A 21,627-nucleotide genomic window follows, 5' to 3' on the forward strand; every position below is an offset into this window, starting at 1 on the left:
CTATTCACCTAAAAGACTGTCACCAAGAAGCTCCCACGACCTTTTTTTTTTGCTTAACTTACTGGTTGCTGTAGCACACCCCACTGGCTGTTGTAACATATTAGCATAGTAGCATAGTCTTGTTATCTACAAGGAAAAATATCTACACCGTAATTTGGCTTATTATCTACGAGGAAAAAGTATCTAAACCTTACAAATTTTATTTGGAATTACATATAATAGAGAAAATGAAATTAAAATTTTTTTTTATTCTTTTTATTCGTATTCTAGCAATGAACATCACTTACAGTACATCGCTTAAAAATTCTAAAGGTCAGGAGCTTCTTTTCTCATCATCTGCCAGCAGAATGTTAGGATCGACGTAATATTGCCGATGATTTACGGAACAATGACGAAATTTGAGTTAGTTTAAATTAGAGTAAGCTGGCCAGTCGTCGGAATGGATTATTGAGCCTTCAGCGACTTCTCTCTAAATAACTGGATGAAGTGTCTCACGGTCTCTTCTTTGAACTTCAACACTTGAACATGCTTCAGACTCTCTAACCAGACATTTTCTCTCGAAACCAAGACAAGTGTTTTCCTTGTTCTTGATAAGTACAACTTTTCTTGTTGTACAAAGTGTAGATCGCATACAAAAGTAGATTCATAACACGTAGATCGCAATATAAAGTTTAGATTGCATACCAAAGTAGATACATGACAGGTAGATAACAAGCCAAAGTAGCACCCGTGAGTAAATATTTGCTTTTCATAGTGTAAAGAAGGAAGGGAAATTTGGCTGTTTTTTCTCTTAAACTTGTAAGTGCAATTCATGCTGTATCCGTTCAATCATATTGATAATTACTAATCACATGATATATGGAGGAATTAAGGGAAAAAAAAAAAATTTTAGCTAGGATTTGCTCACGACTCTTCCTAATGTTTTGGGTAGACATGCATAGCTCCGCCCACCAGATAGGCTCCACCCACTGCCTTCACTATCATCATTATCATTATTATTAATATGCATATTAATAATAATGATAATAATAATAATGATAATAATAATAATAATAATAATAATAATAACAATAATAATAATAATAATAATAATAATAATAATAATAATAATAATAATAATAATAATTATTATTATTATTATTATTATTATTATTATTATTATTATTATTATTATCATTATTATCATTATTATTATCGTTATCATTAATATGGTCTCACTCAGGTGCGGGACAACTGAGTGTGGTAGAAGTGTGTACTACTTGGTATGAAGGAGCCTTTTTCCGGATCACATTCTCCAAGCTGTGACTGATCACCTCAAAGTGAGGACAAGAGTACTTTCTCGTCTCTGTCGGGGGCCAAGGGAAGTGTGAATCAGGGTTGCCACGTCCCGCAAAATTTTATTGGCAGCTTTACTCCTTTTATTTTTATTTATTTATTTATTTTTTGCTGGGGGCAAAATATTTTCGAAAATGTCCAAAAGTTCAAATCCTTTATTTGGGCTGAGATTTATTGACTCCCCCCATACACACCAAAAACAGAAAAGACATAAATTCAGCACATCTTCGTACCATACAGCTATTCATAATTCTTGTAAAACTTCAACCATCAATTCCACATCATCAGGTTCTGTATTATCAATATCGCCTTCATTATCTTCATCGTGGTCATACATAATATAATACTTGAATTTCTTCAGCATCTCTTCTGATACTATAAAATCCTTGCAGCAGGAATGATTTAACACAGTATGACTTAATCATCATAATGCTTTTTAAGAGCTTGTTTCTTTTATTTCTTACTTTTGTCTTAGCTAAGGAAGCACGTCTAAACACTCTCTACTTACTTATTCACATTCAAGTTGAGGGATATCTGAGACATCATTATGATTGTCCTCAAAGGCCAAAGATGGTTCTCATGCTTTTTTTTTTTTTTTTTTTTTTTTTTTACTAAATGATGCAGAATCCTTGCTGAACTCTCATTATAAACATGAAATCATCCTTGAAAAACTTTTAGAGCCTCCACTAAGACCTATTAAAGATCTTCGAGGTGAAACGAGGAAGGAAGTTCACCGTGTCTCCAAAAGTAGACCGACAACTTTTGTGAATCATTACCATTCAGCTTCCCTCCGTGACAGAATGGCACTGAGAAGGTTCAAGGGGGCGCTTCAGTGCTTATACAAGCTGGCGAGGGTGTGGGTGGCACTGGGGCGCAAGAGCAGCAGGTATCCCCAGCCATCATGAGCCTCGCCCAACAAATGCTGCAGATGCAAGCACCTCTCGGTCCCCACCTGTGTGACTTTGTGGTGGGCGCTCCGATGGGTGCAGTGCTGAGACCCACGCTGAAGCAGGTAGGCAGGAAGGGATAAGGAGTAACAAATTGAAAAACAGTAATTTCTCTAGACACATATACCAGCAGATACAGTTATAGGTGATAATGGTATTCGCAGTAATTCATCTAGACACAGATACCAGCAGATACAGTTACAGGTCATAATGATACTCCTGATCTCGCTGAGTTCTTTCGAGTTCGGCCTTGTCCTGTCCTGGCCCAATGCCTTCTCCACCCAGCTTTCTTCCGACAACTCCACTCTACTCAACCATCAGCTCCACTTCACACCCTGGGAAATGGACATGGTAGGTAAGTGCCACATTCTTCCGCCCACCGGAGCTGAAAGAAGGACTGGCCTGGTAACCATCGCTGCCATTACTTACCTAGCCTAGCTTAACTCAACCCAATGTGACCTAACCACTTAGCTCAACCTAGCCTAACTACTTAGGCTAACTCAATCTAACCTAGACTAACCTAATCTAACCACCAATATAACCTAGCCCAGCCTAAGCTAACTAACCAACCAAACTTAACATCTCATTTAGCAGCAAGTAGGTAAGGAATGTTAGGTGAGGGATTGTAACTTCGTTGTCCCTGTTCGTAGCTGTCCCCTTATACCTCCATAGCTGTCAGCTCTTTGTTTACAAACAAAAGCTGGACTGCTGTGAACTCTTTATAGGGTTTATTTCATCCCTATATTTGGCTAATCTTTTAACCAAGTCTTCAGCCATGTTGTTGTGGACAGCAGCGAACAGATAATGTTTATCAACACGACTTTGTTTGTAAACAATAGGTTCTGAATATGCGCAGTTCTTGGGTGAACAGCTAGGAGCACAACATGCTGTCACCAACATGGCTAATGACTTGGCTAAAAATAAGCCGAATATGGGGATGAAACAGACCCTATTAAGTGTTCACAGTAATTAGGCTTTTTTATTATATTTTATTTTATTTATTTTATTTATTTATTTAAACAAAGAGCGAACAACTGCGTACTAGAGGGCAGCTACGAACACGACACTGATGTGTGGTGTGCGAATGGTTGCAGTCCTACCCATAGATGGGTCATTATGTGTCACAAACTCACTTGTCCATAAATCACGTTACGCATCTGACTCGCACGTCACACCTAAATGAGTCTTTTCTTACCCACAAAGATGGCCAGTGACACGTTTTTTTTTTTTTTTTCCCACCCACCACCAGGCAGCTTATCGTTTGCTGGCAAGACGACGTCAGTGTTCCTTGGTGGTTGGCTGACTGGGAGTTTTGGTCGCCGCTTGTCGAACATCTACGGCTGTTTCCCGCTCATTTTAGGCTGGTTCTTCATCATCTTCGCATATAATAATACCCTGATCCTCGTCGGCAGGTAGGGAATGTAAGGAATAACTAGAAGGTAACACAATGAACAGAAATTATGCCTGTAATATGGAAAAAAAATAAAATAAATAAATAAATAAATAAATAAAATAAAAATAAATAAATAAAGTAAAATAAATAAATAAATAAATAACAAGACGCGCGAGACGTGTACATGTACTCAGAGCGTGTGCCAGTGCAGGGTGTGGTTGCCACGCTGAGTTTTCAATAATTGTTTGTATAATTTCGAAAATACTCATGATAAAATACTGAAGACTGTCCCATAATAGTAGCAGTAGTAGTAGTAGTAGTAGTAGTAGTAGTAGTAGTAATAGTAGTTGTTGTTGTTGTTGTTGTTGTTGTTGTTGTTGTTGTAACAGTAGCAGTACTAGTAGTAGTAGAGATTGTTGTGGTGATAGTGGTGGTGGTGATACTGTGGTGTGTGCACCTATATATATACTATATGTAAAGCAACAGTGACATTCTCATAGGTTCTTCTGCGGATTCGGCACCTTGATCATGTTGATCTCCTCAAAGATATATGCTGCTGAAATCACCAACATCAGCTTCCGCGGCATGGCTACTATCACTACAGAAGTCATGAAGTTCGTGGGATACTTGACGGTAGCGGCGACTGCAACTGACTTATCATGGTACAAGATGGCCATGATCAACGTTATTCTGTTAGTTATATACGGCATCAGTGTGTGGCTGGTACTGCCCGAGACTCCCGCATTCCTCACCGTGCAGAACAAGGAGGCCGAGGCACGCAGAGTTCTAAGGGTAGTCAGAGGTCCGAAAGCTGACGTGGATGCAGAGTTGTCGCTTCTAAAACTCCGCAATGAACGGGAAGACGGCAGCTCGGGATACACTGCCTTGATTAAAAAAGATACTCGTATGTTGAACAAAATGGTGCCACTGTTTGTACTGATTTTCTTACGGGCATTCTGTGGCTCAGATGTCATTATATCGTACACAACACGCATGCTGAAAGACCTCGGCGTCACAATGGACCACAACCTGAGCACCCTCATCATCTCCTCGGTGAGTCTGAGTGGCGTCATTCTCTCGGGCAGCGTGGTGGACCGCGTGGGACGCCGCTTGTGTTTGATAGTGTCCCTTGTGTTCATGGCTACTGGCTACGCTATGCTGGGATTCTATACTTACTTTCTACCGCCTGCACCATTGCCCGGACATGAGCCTGACATCAGACTGTTACCTTCGCTGGACGACAGCGCGACGGTCTCCTATCTACCTGAGGCACCAAGGTGTGGGAGCCACGACACATCTGTAGTTCATAAGTATTCGCTCTTTTATGTAGTTACACCAGGCTTCCTCAACATTCTTTTTTTTTTTTTTTTTTTAGCCATTGGTCTCCCTCCAAGACAATTTGAGTTTTCGTATCCTCCCTGAGTTAATTATTATTTTTTCCTTTTAACTTAAGAAGTAGATATAGTATAATTAGGACTGAACTATGGACTTGGAATTCACACCTCAATTTTAATTAAATCAATATGACAGATGGTGCGTAACTGAGGACTGAAAGTGCGTGATAATCCACTGTTGTCAACTCATGTTAAGGGAATGTCGATATAATTATAGCAGAAAGTTGCTAAATAAAACACTAAAACAGCTGAAAAGAAAACAACATTGCACCAGCATGAAATTATTAGGCTTATTATTAGCAACGCAAATTTAGGAACATTACAACCCTTACTATGAAATTTGTGTCCTCCCACTTTCCTAATTTTGTCCTGTGACCCCTGAAAATTTTTCATGGCTGCCAGCGGGAAATCATATTATGGCCCAGGTTGAGAAACCTTGATGTAGGTACATTAATGAAAGCTAAATGTGTGATCGCTGAGTGAAATAAAGATGAAAGGGAAAGATTGATGTGAAGAGAGGAAGAGGAATGTGTTAAAATGGAAGGGTCAGAGAATGTGGTGGATGTGTAACTACTGAATGAAAAAAATCCTTTCCACTATGAACCACTGAAAAAATACATCTATATTAGATCAGAGAGGAAAGAATGAATGGGATCCGAACCCTTACATAGCACACCAGAATGCCGACCTTTAACCGACTGAACCATGGCATTTATTCAAACGAATGTCTGCTTTAGTTTTTCTTTTCGCATCTTGCCATGACATTACAGATGACAGTTAAGTTAGGAGTGTTTTGAGTGTTTATAAGCCAGAGCTAATATTGTTAAAAAGAGTTTTGGAGCGAATGTAGACTGCATTCTTGTATTTACTCCATTTTAAGTACATTCCCAAATTATTGTATTTGAGCAGTGGTGGCGAAGTGGAAAACCGGTTGTTTCCTGTGTTTTGCTTCAATGGGATCGCCTTCGCCAATGCTGCCGGCTTGAGTTCCTTACCATTACTGATAGCGGTGGAGTATTTCCCCACAAGCATCAGGGCACAGGTAACTATGCCACTAATCATCTCCTATAATACCTTCAAGTACATCTGCCACTCGTGTCACGTACTCTTAATGCACACTGATCCGCCAGTCCGGCCAACTCTCACAAAACACGCTCTTCGTACCTCCTCATTTTTTATTGTCTCTCCATGTCACACCGCACATACTCCTCAAACACCTCTTTCCCGTTACATTTAACTGTTTCTTCCCCGCTATGCTCCATGTTTTAACAACACACAGCACAATGGGTACCACTATTCCCTCAGGTAACCCTCTCTTTACACTAAAATCCAACGTTCCATGTTTAAAGATCTTTTCAGTCCAACATGCAAGTACTTTTCCTGCTTCCTTTATCTTTAATGATGATGATGATGATGATAATTAATAATAATAATAATAATATGTAATAATAATAATAATAATAATAATAATAATAATAATAATAATAATAATAATAATAATAATAATAATAATAGGAATAATAATAAAAAGAAGAAAAGATAAAAGACATCACATACATTACAATCCTGACAGGTGGTAATGTCTCTCACCTTGGCAGGGGCTGAGCGTGTGTCTGTTATGGCTGAATTTCATAACCATCGCCGCCCTTCAACTCTACAGCACAATGGTGGAAGTGCTTACGCTGGCGGGACTCTACTGGCACTATGCACTCCTCTCTGCTGCAGCGATACTACATGTCATGTTCTTCATTCGGGAAACCAATCAGCAGGACATTGGCTAAGAGAGAGAGAGAGAGAGTCTTACGTTCACTTAATTTTCCTTTCACCACGGCAGCTTATCAGTTTTAAGTCAATGCAGTTATTAGCCTCAATATGCAATACGAGGATGCTTTCTTAAATTTGATTAGCAACAGTCCTGAGTCCAGCACACGTCTTTACTGCAACACACACATGCTTCTGGTGTTGCTGGAAGACTGCTGGGCCGCCGCTGACTCCAGGCAGCATTCCGGAGTCCAGAACGAGTCCTCGTTCATACGGGACAAGTAGGGAGGCAAGGCAAGTCTACAAATTACTTGCTACATGTTACTTGCCGTGTGCAAATATAAACTTGACAAACAAAACTGGCCAAGTCAAGTAAGAGGCAAGTTACCAGGCAAGCTCCCAGGCAAGCCAAGTGAATAGGCAGCAGTTCTAAGACAACTTGCTTTATCTCAGCCCACCATGGCAAGCTACGTAATTGTCTCTGACTTGGCTTGTGTGAACATAATACTTGCTCGCTTTCCTCTCCAGTTCAGTCGCATAACAGGTGTTGTGTAAGTCAGTGTTCTTCAATCTTCTTAAGTTCAAGCATCAATCTGTGAGCTTTTTAGAAATTTATGTACCCTGGGGCTATAGGACGATTAATTACAAAAGATTTTACATGAAGATTTCACATTATCTCTAGTTTTCAAAGAAGTATTATTTCTCCATTTTAAACGCTAGGAAATAGTTTCTCGGTCTTAAATCTATGTAGGTGCTGAATAAAACAAAATGCCACATATCAAATTTATGAGGCGCGAGTTACGTCGTGTACATAAATTTGTAATATTTTAATCTCAAATCAAATAAACTTCCTGCATGACAATTTTCTTCACTGAAACATCTTTTCGTACTGTGGACTTTTCTACACACCGGAATAATCATGTATTCTTCTATGTATCCCATTATTTCCAAGTAAGCTTTAAAAATTCATGCACCAACCAGAGCCAAAATTACACCATATAAACAAGTGTAAGCGTGCACAGAATTACACCATATAAACAAGTGTAAGCGTGCACAGAGCTTGTCGGCGCAGGCAGCCCGCGTCAACCAGCTTTCCTGTTTCCCCAGAACCATACTTGCCTACTTTCTCGCGCGAGTAGACGTCTGTTTCAGGATGGACATCGAATTACTTATCAGCAAAGTATTTGAGAAACCACCATTGTGGGATAAGGGAAATAAGCTCCACGCAAACAGGAATGTTGTTGACAAGCTGTAGGCAGAAATCAGCAAAGAACTAGACTGTGAAAGAAAGAATGTGTGTGTGTGTGTGTGTGTGTGTGTGTGTGTGTGTTATTAGCTCATCAGACAATGAGCTTGACATGTTTGTTTTACAGCTGATGAATCACGACTGGCTGATAAAACTGCTCTACCATGTCCCTCCCCGCGCTGGTCAGAGCAGATTACCAGCGTCCTTTGTGCTCACCTACCAGCGCCGGAAACCAGCGCGAGTCCCAACGGATCGGCGCTGGTTTCTCGCGCGTTCTTTGTGCGCGTACCTTTACTCATCCCTCAGGCTGTCTTCAATATTTCACCACACAATTGTTTCGACACCTTATTAAACACAATCTTTGTAGAATCCATTATCATGTGGAAAAACGGATGTGTGCTCGTCAAACGTGCAACATCATCTTAGAGTGTAGTTGCTCTCAAGATCTATATACACCGTGTATATGGACCTTGGTTGCTCTTATTACTTGCTTACGTGTAAATTACTTGTTATCACTGCTTGCCTATGAAAAGTGAAAGCGGGCAACTTGTACACTTGACTTGCCTCTCTACTTGCCCCGTGTAAACGAGACTTTACTGCAATGAACACGTGCTTCTGTCGTTGCTTGAGGACTGGTGGGCAGCCGCCGATTCCTGCAACCAATTTTTATCCCGTAGAATTATATTAGAATGTTCATAACGTTTCAGTAGGACATATTACTCGTAGAATAGTATACACATTTAATTCATCATTTTTGACCCATGTAATTGCGATACGTTTAGTAAAAATGGAGTTCAAAGCCTATCAACTCAACACAACCTTCCAGACAACTATCCACTTAACTGCCCTCCTTTTCCACACTGAACATTCTCAGTCTGTCTTTTTCTTATAATCTAAACTGGAACTTTCACATCTCATCTCTAGTTAAAGCAGCTTCTATGAAGTTAGGAGTTCTGAGACGTCTCCGCCGGTTTTTTTTTTTCACCCTTCCAGCTTCTAAGTCTGTACAAGGACCTTATCCGTCCTTGCATGGAGTATGCTTCACATGTCTTTGGTGGGGCGGGGGCGTTCCACTCATATCGCTCTTCTAGACAAGGTGGAATCAAAATCTTTTCGTCTCATCAAGTCCTCTCCTCTAAATGACTGTCCTCAGCCTCTTTATCATCGCCGCAATGTTGCATCGCTTGCTATCTTCTACCGTTATGCTAACTGCTCTTCTCATCTTGTTTACTGCATGCCTCCCCTCCTCCCGCAGCCTCGCTGTACAAGACTTTCTTCTTTCTCTCACCTCTATTCTGTCCACCTCTCTAATGGATGAGTTAACCATTATTCTGAATCATTCATCCCTTTCTCTGGTAAACTCTGGAACTCCCTGCCTGCTTTTGTATTTCCACTTTCCTATGACTTGAACTCCTTCAAGAGGGAGGTTTCAAGACACATCCTTCAATTTTTGACTACCGCTTTGTACCCTATTGGGGGGCCGCCATCACAGTGAGCATTTCTTTTTATTGGATTTTTGTTGCCCTTGGCCGGTGTCCCTCCTACATGAAAAAAAAAAAAAAAAAAGCTATTGGTGTATCTAATTCTAACTTCTAACCTTAGCCAGCACAGCGCGAGCCACGGACTTGAGGGCCGTTTCCAGATTGGCGGCGGTGACAGAGGAGACCTCTAAGAACGCCACGCGTCCCTCTCGCCCCAGCTCCTTGCCTCGCTCCCACGTCACCTAGCAAGTAATGGATGAAAAAAAATTTAAAATTTATCAACTTCTGATATGGAATTGAAAGTGAAGGAGAAAGGAAAGGGAAGAAAAAAATTAAATTAGAGGTTAGAGATGCAAGAAGTATGAAAGAAAGGGAGTAAGAGGGATAAGAAATGGATGGAAAAAAAAAAAAAATAGAATATGAAATAAGGAAGAGAAAGACGGACTAATGGAAAGGAATCAAGGAAAGAGGATGGAAAAGGAGTTAATTAAATCTCTCTCTCTCTCTCTCTCTCTCTCTCTCTCTCTCTCTCTCTCTCTCTCTCTCTCTCTCTCTCACCTGCCGATCATCACGTTGAAAGTGACAGTTGTCCCCAAGAACCATCATAACAACCCGGTCTGTGCAACGTCCAGCCGATTTCACTCTCTGCAGCCTAGTGAGACAAATTTCCATTAGTTTAGAACAGCGCCTTCATGTATCTTTAAAGGCATCACAATAGATTACAAAAGATTTAAAACAGTAACAAATATTTAGGTTCTTGCTAGGTTTTTTGGATTCACATTACACTAAAAAAAAAAAAATAAATAAATAAAAAAATACAGTATAAAATAAGAGGAAGGTGTAATGTAAAGCTACTGCGCCACTGAAGTACACTAGCTAGTATAAAGAGAAAAAAAAGTGTTATGCAGTGATTTAATGATTGTTTAACAAAGATAAACTAATGAGAACTTGACTGAAAAGACCCATATTCTGAAACGTTTTGCTCACCACAATTATTTTCTAAGACTGCAGAGATAACAACACTATGTAACACGATTTTGGTCTTGGACAAGCAAGTGTTATTTTCCAACTCTTTTCATTGCAAAACAATAGAAAATGTCCATTATTCCTGTTAAACTTTGCTTGTGTGGCTTTTAGAATGATTTTTTGCACTAAAATAGCTAATTTTCACGATTTCCACATTTTTGGACAGCAAACAAAAAAAAAAAAAAAAATCAAATGACAAAAATTTATTCTAAAACTTCTGAAACTTTTTTTTTAGGATTTATTTATTTTTTATTTATTTATTTTATTTTATTTTACTTTTTTTTTTTGCGTGAATACAACAAATCACTTTCACATATGAGCCCCCAAATGTAGTCTCCCATCATGTTTTCATTGAAGGATCCCTGATATCTCTGTTCAAAGTTCATTATATCTTGGTGGAAGCACTCCCCTTGTTCCTCTGAATATGCTCCCATATTCTTCTTGAAGTTGTTGAGGTGAGCATCTAGGATATGGACCTTCAAGGAAATTCTGCAGCCCACCTCACCATAGTTTTTTACTAAAGCTTCAACCAGCCTTGTTATTGCCAAGAAAGACCTGTACTACAGCAATGAAAGCTTTCTTCTCCTTTTCTGTGAGATTCAGTAGAAATTCTGAGCACTCCATAATTTTCCTTATCTGTGGTCCAATGAAGATACCAGCTTTCACCTTTGCCTCTGAAAGCTTAGGAAAGAAGTCTTGAAGATATTTGAAGGCGGCAGACTCCTTGTCAAGAGTTGTAACAAACTGTTTCATGAGACCCAATTTGATATGTAGAGGAGGAAACAAAACCTTTTGAGGATTCACCAATGGCTCATGTTTGATACTGTGTGCTTCCACTGCAGTGTTCAGTCCTTGGAGGCCAGTGCTTTCTCTGGTAATGTGCTGCTCTGTCTCTACTTTCCCTAAGGCAAAGAAAACAGGGATTCTTGGTAAAACTCCTTGTAGTCCCATCAAGAAAGCCATCTTGAAGTCTCCAATAACTTCCCTGCCATACTTATTGTAGTTCAGTTTCCAGTAGAAGCTTTACACTGCTGTAGTCCTCTTTAAAATGCATAGAATGAGCAAGAGGTTGAGATGGATACTTGTTTTCATTGTGTAGAAGTACAGCTTTCTGGTTTTTAGAGGAGCTGCCAATGAAGAGTCTTCATTCATCTGCATTGCAAGCAATTCCAATAGCATCAAACAAGCTTGATGCATCATTGCAGTAGCATACCCTGTCCTCTTTTGCTGGAAATGCTTTACTGGAGAAATGTTTGTGACGTTTTACTTGGCTGGTCACTTTCACACTGTCATCAAGTAAATCGCATTCCTTCACCCTTGAAATCAAAAGCTCACAATTTGACTTTGCCAAACCAAGATCTCTGATGAGGTCATTGAGGTCTTTTTGGTTTGGGTAGTAAGGATTCCTCTCAACTACAACTGTATCTCTGATGTCACAGCTTCCTCTCTGTTTAGTCCATCTGACTTGCTGCTTTCTTCTGATAGTTGACTTCTTTCTGGAGAAGCTGGTACAGGAAGATCAGCACTGTGTGGTACTGGTGCAACAGAAGATGGACTGTCTTGATAAAAAACAGCAGGTGCATTTTTTCCAGATCAGCATTTGGAAGGATTCACCATGTAGAAAAAGCAGTCAGTTGAGTGATCAGTAGGTTCATACCATATTCTAGGAATATCAAATTTCATGGCTCTGTTTTCTCCTCTATACCATCCTGTAAAAGAACAACAGTATGACCTTCTGCTAAACTTATTCTATTTTTATTATTAATTCTTAATTGGATTTTACTCTTGAAAAACTAACAGCTATTTTACCTTCTAGTGTTATATTACAATGCTCACAAGCAAGATGAGGTGCCCAGGTCTTGTGTTTGGTCTCCAATTGGCACAGCAAAATAAGCTTTGTAAGCTTCACAATTTTTTCCACTGTCACGGAGAACTTCTTTGCTCTTGTCTTGATGAATTGATCACATATGTAGCAGAATGCATCTGGAGAATGATTGCAGCCTCTTGATGCCATTTCCTTTTGTGATGTGTCTTCTCAGGCAGCATAAAGCAGAACTGATTGGTGGTCTGCAAGCCCCTACTTTTATATTGTCAAACAGTACTATAGAAAATTCTTAGTCTTTCTAGAATGTGTTTCAGAATGTTCTCAATCTTTCTAGAATATTCTTGAACCTATTTTAGAATATTCTGAATCATTCTAGAAAATTCTTGTAGATTCTAGAAAATCGTTGATTGTAGCCGCACCGGCTGGGCATCAATTGGCTCTCAGGTGATCTGTTTTACTGATCACACCCATCATCGTAGGGTCGAGGAAAGGCAGTTCTCCTTGACACGTTTATTGATGAGGTAGGCATGACCGTAAGAACTGCGAACAAGTTCTCGGTCTCAATTTCTTACAAAATAACATTATACACGGATATTAAACACTTTCAACATATTACAATTTTCATTAACAATACATGCAATTAACTTAGCACTATGACAATCAGTTTTTACTACAAAATTAAAGTATTTACCTCGGTCACCATCCTGCCCGTCTTTGTCTGAGCGCGACTTGGCCGTGAGTGATGCCCGCAGGCGACTAGCAGGTTAACCCCACACTACTAACAAGTGAGCATCGGCTTCGGTGCTTAATATAGCATTAAATACTGATACTTACACATATTACACGTTTTCATGCAAATAGAAAACTATTGAACATTTCACTTATAAATACCGAGGAATAATGACGTGAGGTACATACGCTTTACATACAGTAACATTGATGCTTCTACATATATCTACTGTATTCTAGAAAGTTCTAGAATATTCTGGAAATGTTTACATTGAATAGCATTGAATTGAATGTTCTAGAAACTTCTAAAAGTGTCTGATAGAACATTCAAGATTTGAGATTTCTAAAATGTAAGTAAATTCTTCTGAATATGAGAAATTTCTTGCTAGATCTGATTAGTTCAAGAATTACCTTATTAAAATTTTTAAAAATCTTTAGAACACTTTATATTTTTTTTTTCAGTTTTAACTTATTTGCAACATTTCAAAAGCAATTGGATAAACAATTGAGATTTTGCAAAGGTCTTTACTTGACATGAAAACCAACAGTAACTCATACTATAATGAAATATGACAAAAATGTAAATTCGTTGTTCTAACCACAAAAGCAAATTTTTAGGTTCAATTTTTTTTTCTTTTTTGTTTAGATGGAAATAACTAGAAAATTATGGTTTGAGGCCAAGAATAAGACAAAAGTAAAATTTTGTTACAGAGTAATTAGGCATTTACAAATTTTTTTTCCTCTTAAATATAAGAACCTTGTTCTGTCACAAGAACTGTATAAATACTTAAAAATCTGTGTATTTTCAACTAGGTAAAGCCTTTTGAAACTAGTTTGGGTGGGAAAGAAGTTTCAAAATATGGTTGTGACCTTTGAAAAGTCCTGCAAATGCGTTTCATAATTCAAGCCTTTATATCTGTGGAAAAAAAGCAAACTTGTGTCACTGAACAGACACCCACCACATCCTGACGCTCTCATAGGTGTCTTCCCTAGTCACATCGTACACCAGCAGAAGGGCGGAAGCTGCACGGGCGTCGTGGGACGAGGCGTCCACGGCAGCCCACGCCTCGGTCCACCCTGCGTCCCACAGCTGCAGTCTGACCGTCTGGCCATCTACGTTTACGTCCCTCACACGAAAGGGAATGCCTGGGTCAGGAGCCAAGCACTATCAAACACACACACACACACACACAATGTAAATAGGTAAATATACTATTGAACTAGGACCTTATTCTGAAACATTACTTTCATAGGCTCTAATCGAAGTAACATAGGTTTTTAAGGGTGTTTTCAAGGTTTCAGTGATAGATTAGTAAAAATTAGTGATAGATTAATAAAAAAAAAAGTTGAGAAAACACTCGTGGTGAGAGCGCAAGGCGTTTCAGAATATGGGTCCTGAACTAAAGAAAGTAGGGAAAGCAACAACAAACTTACATAGGAGACAAATCTATTGATGAGGATAATGGATGGAAATAGGCCTTTTTTTTTTTTTTTCTTTTTACAGGGACTGCCACATATAGGCCTGACGGTTTCCTGTAGCTTTCCTTATTTTCTTGTGTTCTGTGGAGAAGCTATACAAGTTAACTCACTTAAAACCAGAGGAATGATGGTAAGGCAGCAAGATAAACCTGAAAGGAAAGGGAAGGAGAGATAGGGGAGGAAAGATTTACTTGCATATATGAAGGTAGAAGAAAAGGTATGAAATGGAAAGGAAGAGAGGACAAAGGAGAAGGATGAAAGGGAAGAAAATATCAGTAATTCACTTGTGTGTAAGAAGGGAGAAGAAAAGTAAGAAAGGGAAGAGAAGAAACAGGAAGGGAAGAAAGGCGAGAAATAAGAAAAAAAAAAAACAGAAAAGATTAATAATTAACTTCTGCGTAGTAATGCAGAAGAGAAGGTATTTTGTTACACGCCCCATGTCGCTCTGTGGAAATTCAACAGACTGGAGGAGCTTAGCACGAATATTAATAAGCTCCCCACTCCCCTCCCCAACAATTCATTCCAAATTACATGCCTTGTCAAGCTTGAGAATTCACATGTCTACATTTTACTATGCAACGCAATTAATGATGAGTGGAATGTTTTAGCAGTGTGTGTGTGTGTGTGTGTGTGTGTGTGTGTGTGTCCACCTTAGCTGGATAATAATCGTCAATGTATATATTTATTTACTTTACAGGCTATAATTAAGAGAGAGAGAGAGAGAGAGAGAGAGAGAGAGAGAGAGAGAGAGAGAGAGAGAGAGAGAGAGAGAGAGAGAGACCACTGCAATCCCAGTCACACTGCAACAACAGCAAACTCTTACCAATAGTAGATACAAAGGAATAATCTCTTCTCTCACTGTTCTCGAATTTGCTGAGCAAGAGTCCTTTATCCACAGTACTGTTCCCCACCACTAATACCTTAATAACACGAGGAGGACGGGCCATGCTCTTACTACTGCTAATACTACACTGTGCTGTGCTTTTCTGAGCCTCGGTGGTGTGAGGAGAGTGTAGGCACGTGTTTCAATGTGTCACGCTTGCGATAAGCTCTAGATAACAGTGATCCACATGTGTTCTAGGGCTCACGGCTCTCAGAGAGAGAGAGAGAGAGAGAGAGAGAGAGAGAGAGAGAGAGAGAGCACCTTCCCTTATGGGTGAGCAAGACTCGAATATGCCAGGCGTAAAACAGGGTTAAAATGAGACGCCTCTCTCTATCTCTCTCCTTTTCGGATTATACATGCCCTTATATATATATATATATATATATATATATATATATATATATATATATATATATATATATATATATATATATATATATATATATAAAGATGGCTGATGGAAAGCATAAGGCAGGTTTGTTTGCCTATTCGTGGACTCAGGAGTGGGTGTAGCCCTAAGTTGAGACGCTCTCTCTCTCATGCACATTTTTTCCTTTCTCCCTCTCTCCTTCTCGGGTTATACACATCTTTATCCGTATAATTTATTAACATGGCTGGCTGAAAGCATAAGACGGGTATGTTTGCCTATTCGTGGACTTAATGTAAGGGAGCAAGCTTTCTACACCATGCAGAACAACCACCCCCGTCTCTAATGCCTCTCCGAGGCCGACTGGCAGAAATCCGTACGCAGCGGATCCTCAAGCCAGACTCATTGCGGTGCAGAACGGTAAGTTTTTAAATTGAATTTAAATTTCAAACTAGCGTCTCTAAATAAACTGGTACAGGGCCTGTGTCCTGGGGCAGTGGGCAGTCCTTCACTATGCTGCGGCACAGCGTGGGTAGTGACGAAGCGGCATACTAGGTAAATATGGTTAGCAAAGGGAACAATATCGAGCACAGTTTTATTTTGCGAGTAGACTGTTCGTATCTCTGAACATTTGTAATTCGTTACCTCGTAACTCAGACACACCCTGTATACTGATAGCCCTCAGTATTGAACACATGAAAGAGTTAACACCTACGATGTCTTACTTATCTTGCCTCATACTGATTTGATAATAATAATAATAATAATAATAATAATAATAATAATAATAATATATATATATATATATATATATATATATATATATATATATATATATATATATATATATATATATATATATATATATATATATATATATATATATATATATATATATATATATATATATATATGCCTTTGGTCAGTGGTCTTACATAATTTAAAAAAAAAATAATAATAATAATAAAATGCACCGACAGCACTTCCGACAATATATACCAACTACTTCTAGCTTCACCTCACTCTTCAATATTATCAAATAGTGAAACCTCAGTTTTCGAACTTAATTCGTTCCTGGATGTTGTTCAAAATCCGACACTATTTTCTCCGTAGGAATCAATGTAAAATGGATTAATCCGTTCCCAGATACCAGTGTACCTTGTCTTAGCTACTTATGACAGATGCTCCCACAACCAAGATGGCTGCTTCATGTCGTAGCCATGAGACCCATGCCTATAGTATTGACCTCGATGACGCTCCGCGTCCACGCCGCCTGTAGCAACAACCCTGGCGTGACACCTCGTGAGGCCCCGCCACCTGCTTACGTCGTTCAGGGCCACGAGCAGGACAGTGCATGTCCTCATGAAGGTACAAGCGCATCCATAAACATGGATGTAACTGAACGATAAGTAGAAGACTGAGAGACTAAAAAGCATCATTAATGAACTTGTTTTTAATCAGTCTTACCATGTCTGACTGTTGATCACGTAACTATAAACTTGGTGATGTACTTTAATGAATTAGAGATAGGGCCAGCCTACGTGACTCGACTGACCCTACACCTGAGTGCAAACTGTGACCCACTCTGACTCGGTAATGTGTCAGCTAAAAAAATAATAAATATAATAATAATAGAATTATATATATATATATATATATATATATATATATATATATATATATATATATATATATATATATATATGTGTGTGTGTGTGTGTGTGTGTGTGTGTGTGTGTGTGATAAACCATTGACCCTAAGTGAGACATGGATCTTATGAACCAAGTGTATTGAAAATTTACGCGTAAATATTCTGTTTATGTTGGACAATGAAGGAAGGGATGAGAGTACTAACTGGTCAGATTCTAGAACTTAAGGATGGCAAAGTATGTAGCTAAGCATGTAGTCTCACTGCCCTGTAGACGTAAACAGATAGAAATTGTATATAAGGAAGCACAGAACGACTAGTGTAGTTCTGGAGGAGGCAGTAGACACCTGCCGAAACGATAATTACTCCCAGTGAGGTCTAAAGCACTGTTCAGGGGGTGCTGTGAACTTATCATTAAACCCAGCTGTGACCTCACTGAACGTTTCCCTTTGTGTCTCACAACACAAGAGGGCAGTCACAGCCTGCCATCTAAAGACAACTCTCTTCCTCCACACAAAACTAAAAGTACCTAATAACACACACACCCTTCACTCAAAAATTTTAAAATCATCATGGCGACTCCTACACCAGCCTCGGAGTCCCCATCTGGGAAGGGGATCATAAATGTCCCCAGGTCGGACTGCCTTTCTGTCGACGACCCTAAGTGTCTTGACACCCCCCTCAACTTTTTCTTCATTAACTTCAGCAACATTCGCGGTCTAAGATCTAATTTTCAATCTGTAGAACACCACTTCTCTTCTTCTAAACCTCATCTTCTTTTCCTCACTGAAACTCAGGTGTCTGAGGCAACTGACAGTAGCCCCTTTTCTGTTCTCTCCTACTTTCTCTATCCTCATTTTCGATCCAAAGCTGGATGTTGCGTTTATATGCGCAATGACTTAACCTGCTCTCGTGCCCACGCTCTTGAATCTTCCAAGTTTTCCACCATCTGGCTACAACTACAGAGTTACTCTCATACTAAATTTATCTGTGCTGTATACCTCTCACCTAACTCCTCTGACTATAAGAAACTCTTTGACTACTTAACTTCCAAAGTGGAGCACATTCTGACCCTCTTCCCTTTTGCAGAGATCTCCATTCTTGGAGACTTCAATGTTCACCACCAGCTTTGGCTTTCCTCTCCCTTCACTGACCATCCTGGTGAACTAGCCTACAACTTTGCTATCCTCCATGATCTAGAGCAATTGGTGCAACACCATACTCGTATTCCTGACCGTCTTGGAGATACACCCAACATTCTTGACCTTTTCCTGACCTTTAATCCTTCTGCTTATGCTGTCACCCTTTCTTCTCCGTTGGGCTCCTCCGATCACAATCTCATATCTTTATCTTGTCCTATCACTCCAATCCCTCCTCAGGATCCCCCTAAGCGAAGGTGCCTCTGGCGTTTTGCCTCTGCTAGTTGGGGGGACCTGAGGAGGTATTTTGCTGATTTTCCTTGGAATGACTACTGCTTCTGTGTCAGAGACCTGTCTTTGTGTGCTGAGCGCATAACAGAGGTGATGGTGTCTGGCATGGAGGCGTACATTCCTCACTCTTTTTCTCGATCTAAACCTTCCAAACCTTGGCTTAACACAGCTTGTTCTCGTGCTATACATGATAGAGAGGTGGCCCACAAAAGGTACTTAAGCCTTCCATCACCAGAATCTCATGCACTTTATATTTCTGCCCGGAACTAGCCAAAAACTCCTTCATTAACAGAAAATATCAAAACCTTTCAAGATCTAACTCCCCTCGTGATTTCTGGCATCTAGCCAAAAATATCTCCAATAACTTTGCTTCTTCTTCTTTCCCTCCTCTATTTCAACCAGGTGGCACCACTGCTATCACATCTATTTCTAAAGCTGAACTCTTCGCTCAAACCTTTGCTAAAAACTCTACCTTGGATGATTCTGGGCTTGTTCCTCCCTCTCCTCCACCCTCTGACTACTTCATGCCATGTATTAAAATTCTTCGCAATGATGTTTTTCATGCCCTCGCTGGCCTAAACCCTCAGAAGGCTTATGGACCTGATGGGGTCCCTCCTATTGTTCTCCGAAACTGTGCCTCCGTGCTTGCACCATGCCTAGTCAAACTCTTTCAGCTCTCTCTGTCAACATCTACCTTTCCTTCTTGCTGGAAGTTTGCCTACATTCAACCTGTTCCTAAAAAGGGTGACCGTTCTAATCCCTCAAACTACCATCCTATTGCTTTAATTTCCTGCCTATCTAAAGTTTTTGAATCTATCCTCAACAGGAAGATTCTTAAACATCTATCACTTCACAACCTTCTATCTGATCGCCAGTATAGGTTCCGTCAAGGCCGCTCTACTGGTGATCTGGATTTCCTTACTGAGTCTTGGTCATCCTCTTTTAGAGATTTTGGTGAAACTTTTCCTGTTGCCTTGGACATATCAAAAGCTTTTGATAGAGTCTGGCACAAAGCTTTGATTTCCAAACTACCCTCCTACAGTTTCTATCCTTCTCTCTGTAACTTCATCTCAAGTTTCCTTTCTGACCGCTCTATTGCTGCTGTGGTAAACGGTCACTGTTCTTCTCCTAAATCTATTAACAGTGGTGTTCCTCAGGGTTCTGTCCTGTCACCCACTCTCTTCTTATTATTCATTAATGATCTTCTAAACCAAACTTCTTGTCCTATCCACTCCTACGCTGATGATACCACTCTGCACTTTTCCACGTCTTTTCATAGACGTCCAACCCTTCAGGAGGTAAACATATCACGCAAGGAAACCACAGAATGCTTGACATCTGATCTTTCTAAAATTTCTGATTGGGGCAGAGCAAACTTGGTATTGTTCAATGCCTCAAAAACTCAATTCCTCCATCTATCAACTCGACACAACCTTGCAGACAACTATCCCCTCTACTTCAATGACACTCAACTCTCCCCCTCTTCTACACTGAACATCCTTGGTCTGTCCTTTACTTATAATCTGAACTGGAAACTTCACATCTCATCTCTAGCTAAAACAGCTTCTATGAAGTTAGGTGTTCTGAGACGTCTCTGCCAGTTTTTCTCACCCCCCCCAGCTGCTAACTCTGTACAAGGGCCTGGGGGGGTTCCACTCATACTGCTCTTCTAGACAGGGTGGAATCAAAAGCTTTTCGTCTCATCAATTCCTCTCCTCTGTCTTCAGCCTCTCTCTCACTGCCACAATGTTGCATATCTAGCTGTCTTCTACCACTATTTTTATGCTAACTGCTCTTCTGATCTTGCTAACTGCATGCCTCCCCTCCTTCCACGGCCTCGCTGCACAAGACTTTCTTCTTTCTCTCACCCCTATTCTGTCCACCTCTCTAATGCAAGAGTTAACCAGTATTCTCAATCATTCATCCCTTTCTCTGGTAAACTCTGGAACTCCCTGCCTGCTTCTGTATTTCCACCTTCCTATGACTTGAATTCCTTCAAGAGGGAGGTTTCAAGACACTTATTCATCATTTTTTGATCACTGCTTTGACCCTTTTGTGGGACTGGCATTTCAGTGGGCATTTTTTTTATTGGATTTTTGTTGCCCTTGGCCAGTGTCCTTCCTACATTAAAAAAAAAAAAAAAAAGTTCACAGGTCACCATAATATAGGTGGTGTCTTATTTTTCAGCAGGTGCAACTCAGTTTTGCTGCACCGTGAAACTACCACTCATTCTCTGCCTCGCTCAGACCGTAATACTTAGATTTTCATAAGTGCCTTGTGTGTCTTGACTTTAAATATGCTGTGTTCTGTATACTGTGGTTTTCATATATTTCATATTATGTTTCATGTGTTGATTTAATACTGGATTTTGATGAAGGACGATATTTTCTGTGGCACCACATGTAGTGACCACACATTGTCTCTGATGTTGTGTATGATTATTATGTGATTATATTATGTGAGCATTTAAGTGTTTTATATGTTTGATGAAAAGTGATGTTCAGTGACAATTTTGTTAATAACGTCGCACTAACGTACAGTGAATAGCAACTTGAAGACATTAGTTTGTCACTGCGGAGTTACTTGAAGTTTTATTAACTGGCATTATGTGGTGGAGTTACTGTCTTTTATTGCCTGCGTGTATTGCTGGAATGTTTATTTACTGGTTAATAAAAAACGTTAG

General features: G+C 39.7%; 2 protein-coding genes across 4 annotated transcripts; one reads left to right on the forward strand and one right to left on the reverse strand.

Annotated features, from left to right (window-relative positions):
• The first annotated feature begins 4,203 nt into the window (after positions 1-4,203).
• On the forward strand, positions 4,204-6,850 carry LOC135112571 (facilitated trehalose transporter Tret1-2 homolog). The gene is made up of 3 exons (XM_064027031.1): positions 4,204-4,952; positions 5,979-6,111; positions 6,668-6,850. Exons 1-3 carry the CDS (start codon positions 4,204-4,206, stop codon positions 6,848-6,850), a joined length of 1,065 nt encoding a protein of 354 aa, XP_063883101.1.
• Positions 6,851-7,599: 749 nt separating this feature from the next.
• LOC135112779 (ras-related protein Rab-8B-like) lies at positions 7,600-15,820 on the reverse strand. 3 transcript variants are annotated; one of them, XM_064027587.1, is made up of 6 exons: positions 15,440-15,820; positions 14,727-14,765; positions 14,097-14,283; positions 10,116-10,209; positions 9,674-9,799; positions 7,600-8,729 (listed from the first exon to the last, which is right to left on the reverse strand). In XM_064027587.1, exons 1-6 carry the CDS (start codon positions 15,561-15,563, stop codon positions 8,670-8,672), a joined length of 630 nt encoding a protein of 209 aa, XP_063883657.1. In that variant the 5' UTR covers positions 15,564-15,820; the 3' UTR covers positions 7,600-8,669. The 3 variants fall into 3 exon arrangements, with proteins under 3 accessions (XP_063883657.1, XP_063883659.1, XP_063883658.1); XM_064027589.1 differs by lacking the exon at positions 14,727-14,765 and having other exon boundaries at positions 14,097-14,250; positions 15,440-15,818; XM_064027588.1 differs by lacking the exon at positions 14,727-14,765 and having other exon boundaries at positions 15,440-15,810.
• Positions 15,821-21,627: the final 5,807 nt, after the last annotated feature.

This window comes from Scylla paramamosain, chromosome 24 (genome assembly GCF_035594125.1).
Source record: "Scylla paramamosain isolate STU-SP2022 chromosome 24, ASM3559412v1, whole genome shotgun sequence".
Classification (NCBI taxonomy): Eukaryota; Metazoa; Arthropoda; class Malacostraca; order Decapoda; family Portunidae; genus Scylla; species Scylla paramamosain.

Excerpts from the sequence above, each read along its gene's own strand:
- LOC135112571 (XM_064027031.1), top strand. The coding sequence starts at position 4,204 with ATGTTGATCTCCTCAAAGATATATGCTGCTGAAATCACCAACATCAGC. Across the intron at positions 4,953-5,978 it reads TATCTACCTGAGGCACCAAG|TGGTGGCGAAGTGGAAAACC; the intron begins GTGTGGGAGCCA and ends GTATTTGAGCAG. Across the intron at positions 6,112-6,667 it reads CCACAAGCATCAGGGCACAG|GGGCTGAGCGTGTGTCTGTT; the intron begins GTAACTATGCCA and ends TCACCTTGGCAG.
- LOC135112779 (XM_064027587.1), bottom strand. The coding sequence starts at position 15,563 with ATGGCCCGTCCTCCTCGTGTTATTAAGGTATTAGTGGTGGGGAACAGT. Across the intron at positions 14,766-15,439 it reads TTCCTTTGTATCTACTATTG|GTTTATCTTGCTGCCTTACC; the intron begins GTAAGAGTTTGC and ends CTTTCCTTTCAG. Across the intron at positions 8,730-9,673 it reads CTCGCGCTGTGCTGGCTAAG|GAATCGGCGGCTGCCCACCA; the intron begins GTTAGAAGTTAG and ends AATTGGTTGCAG.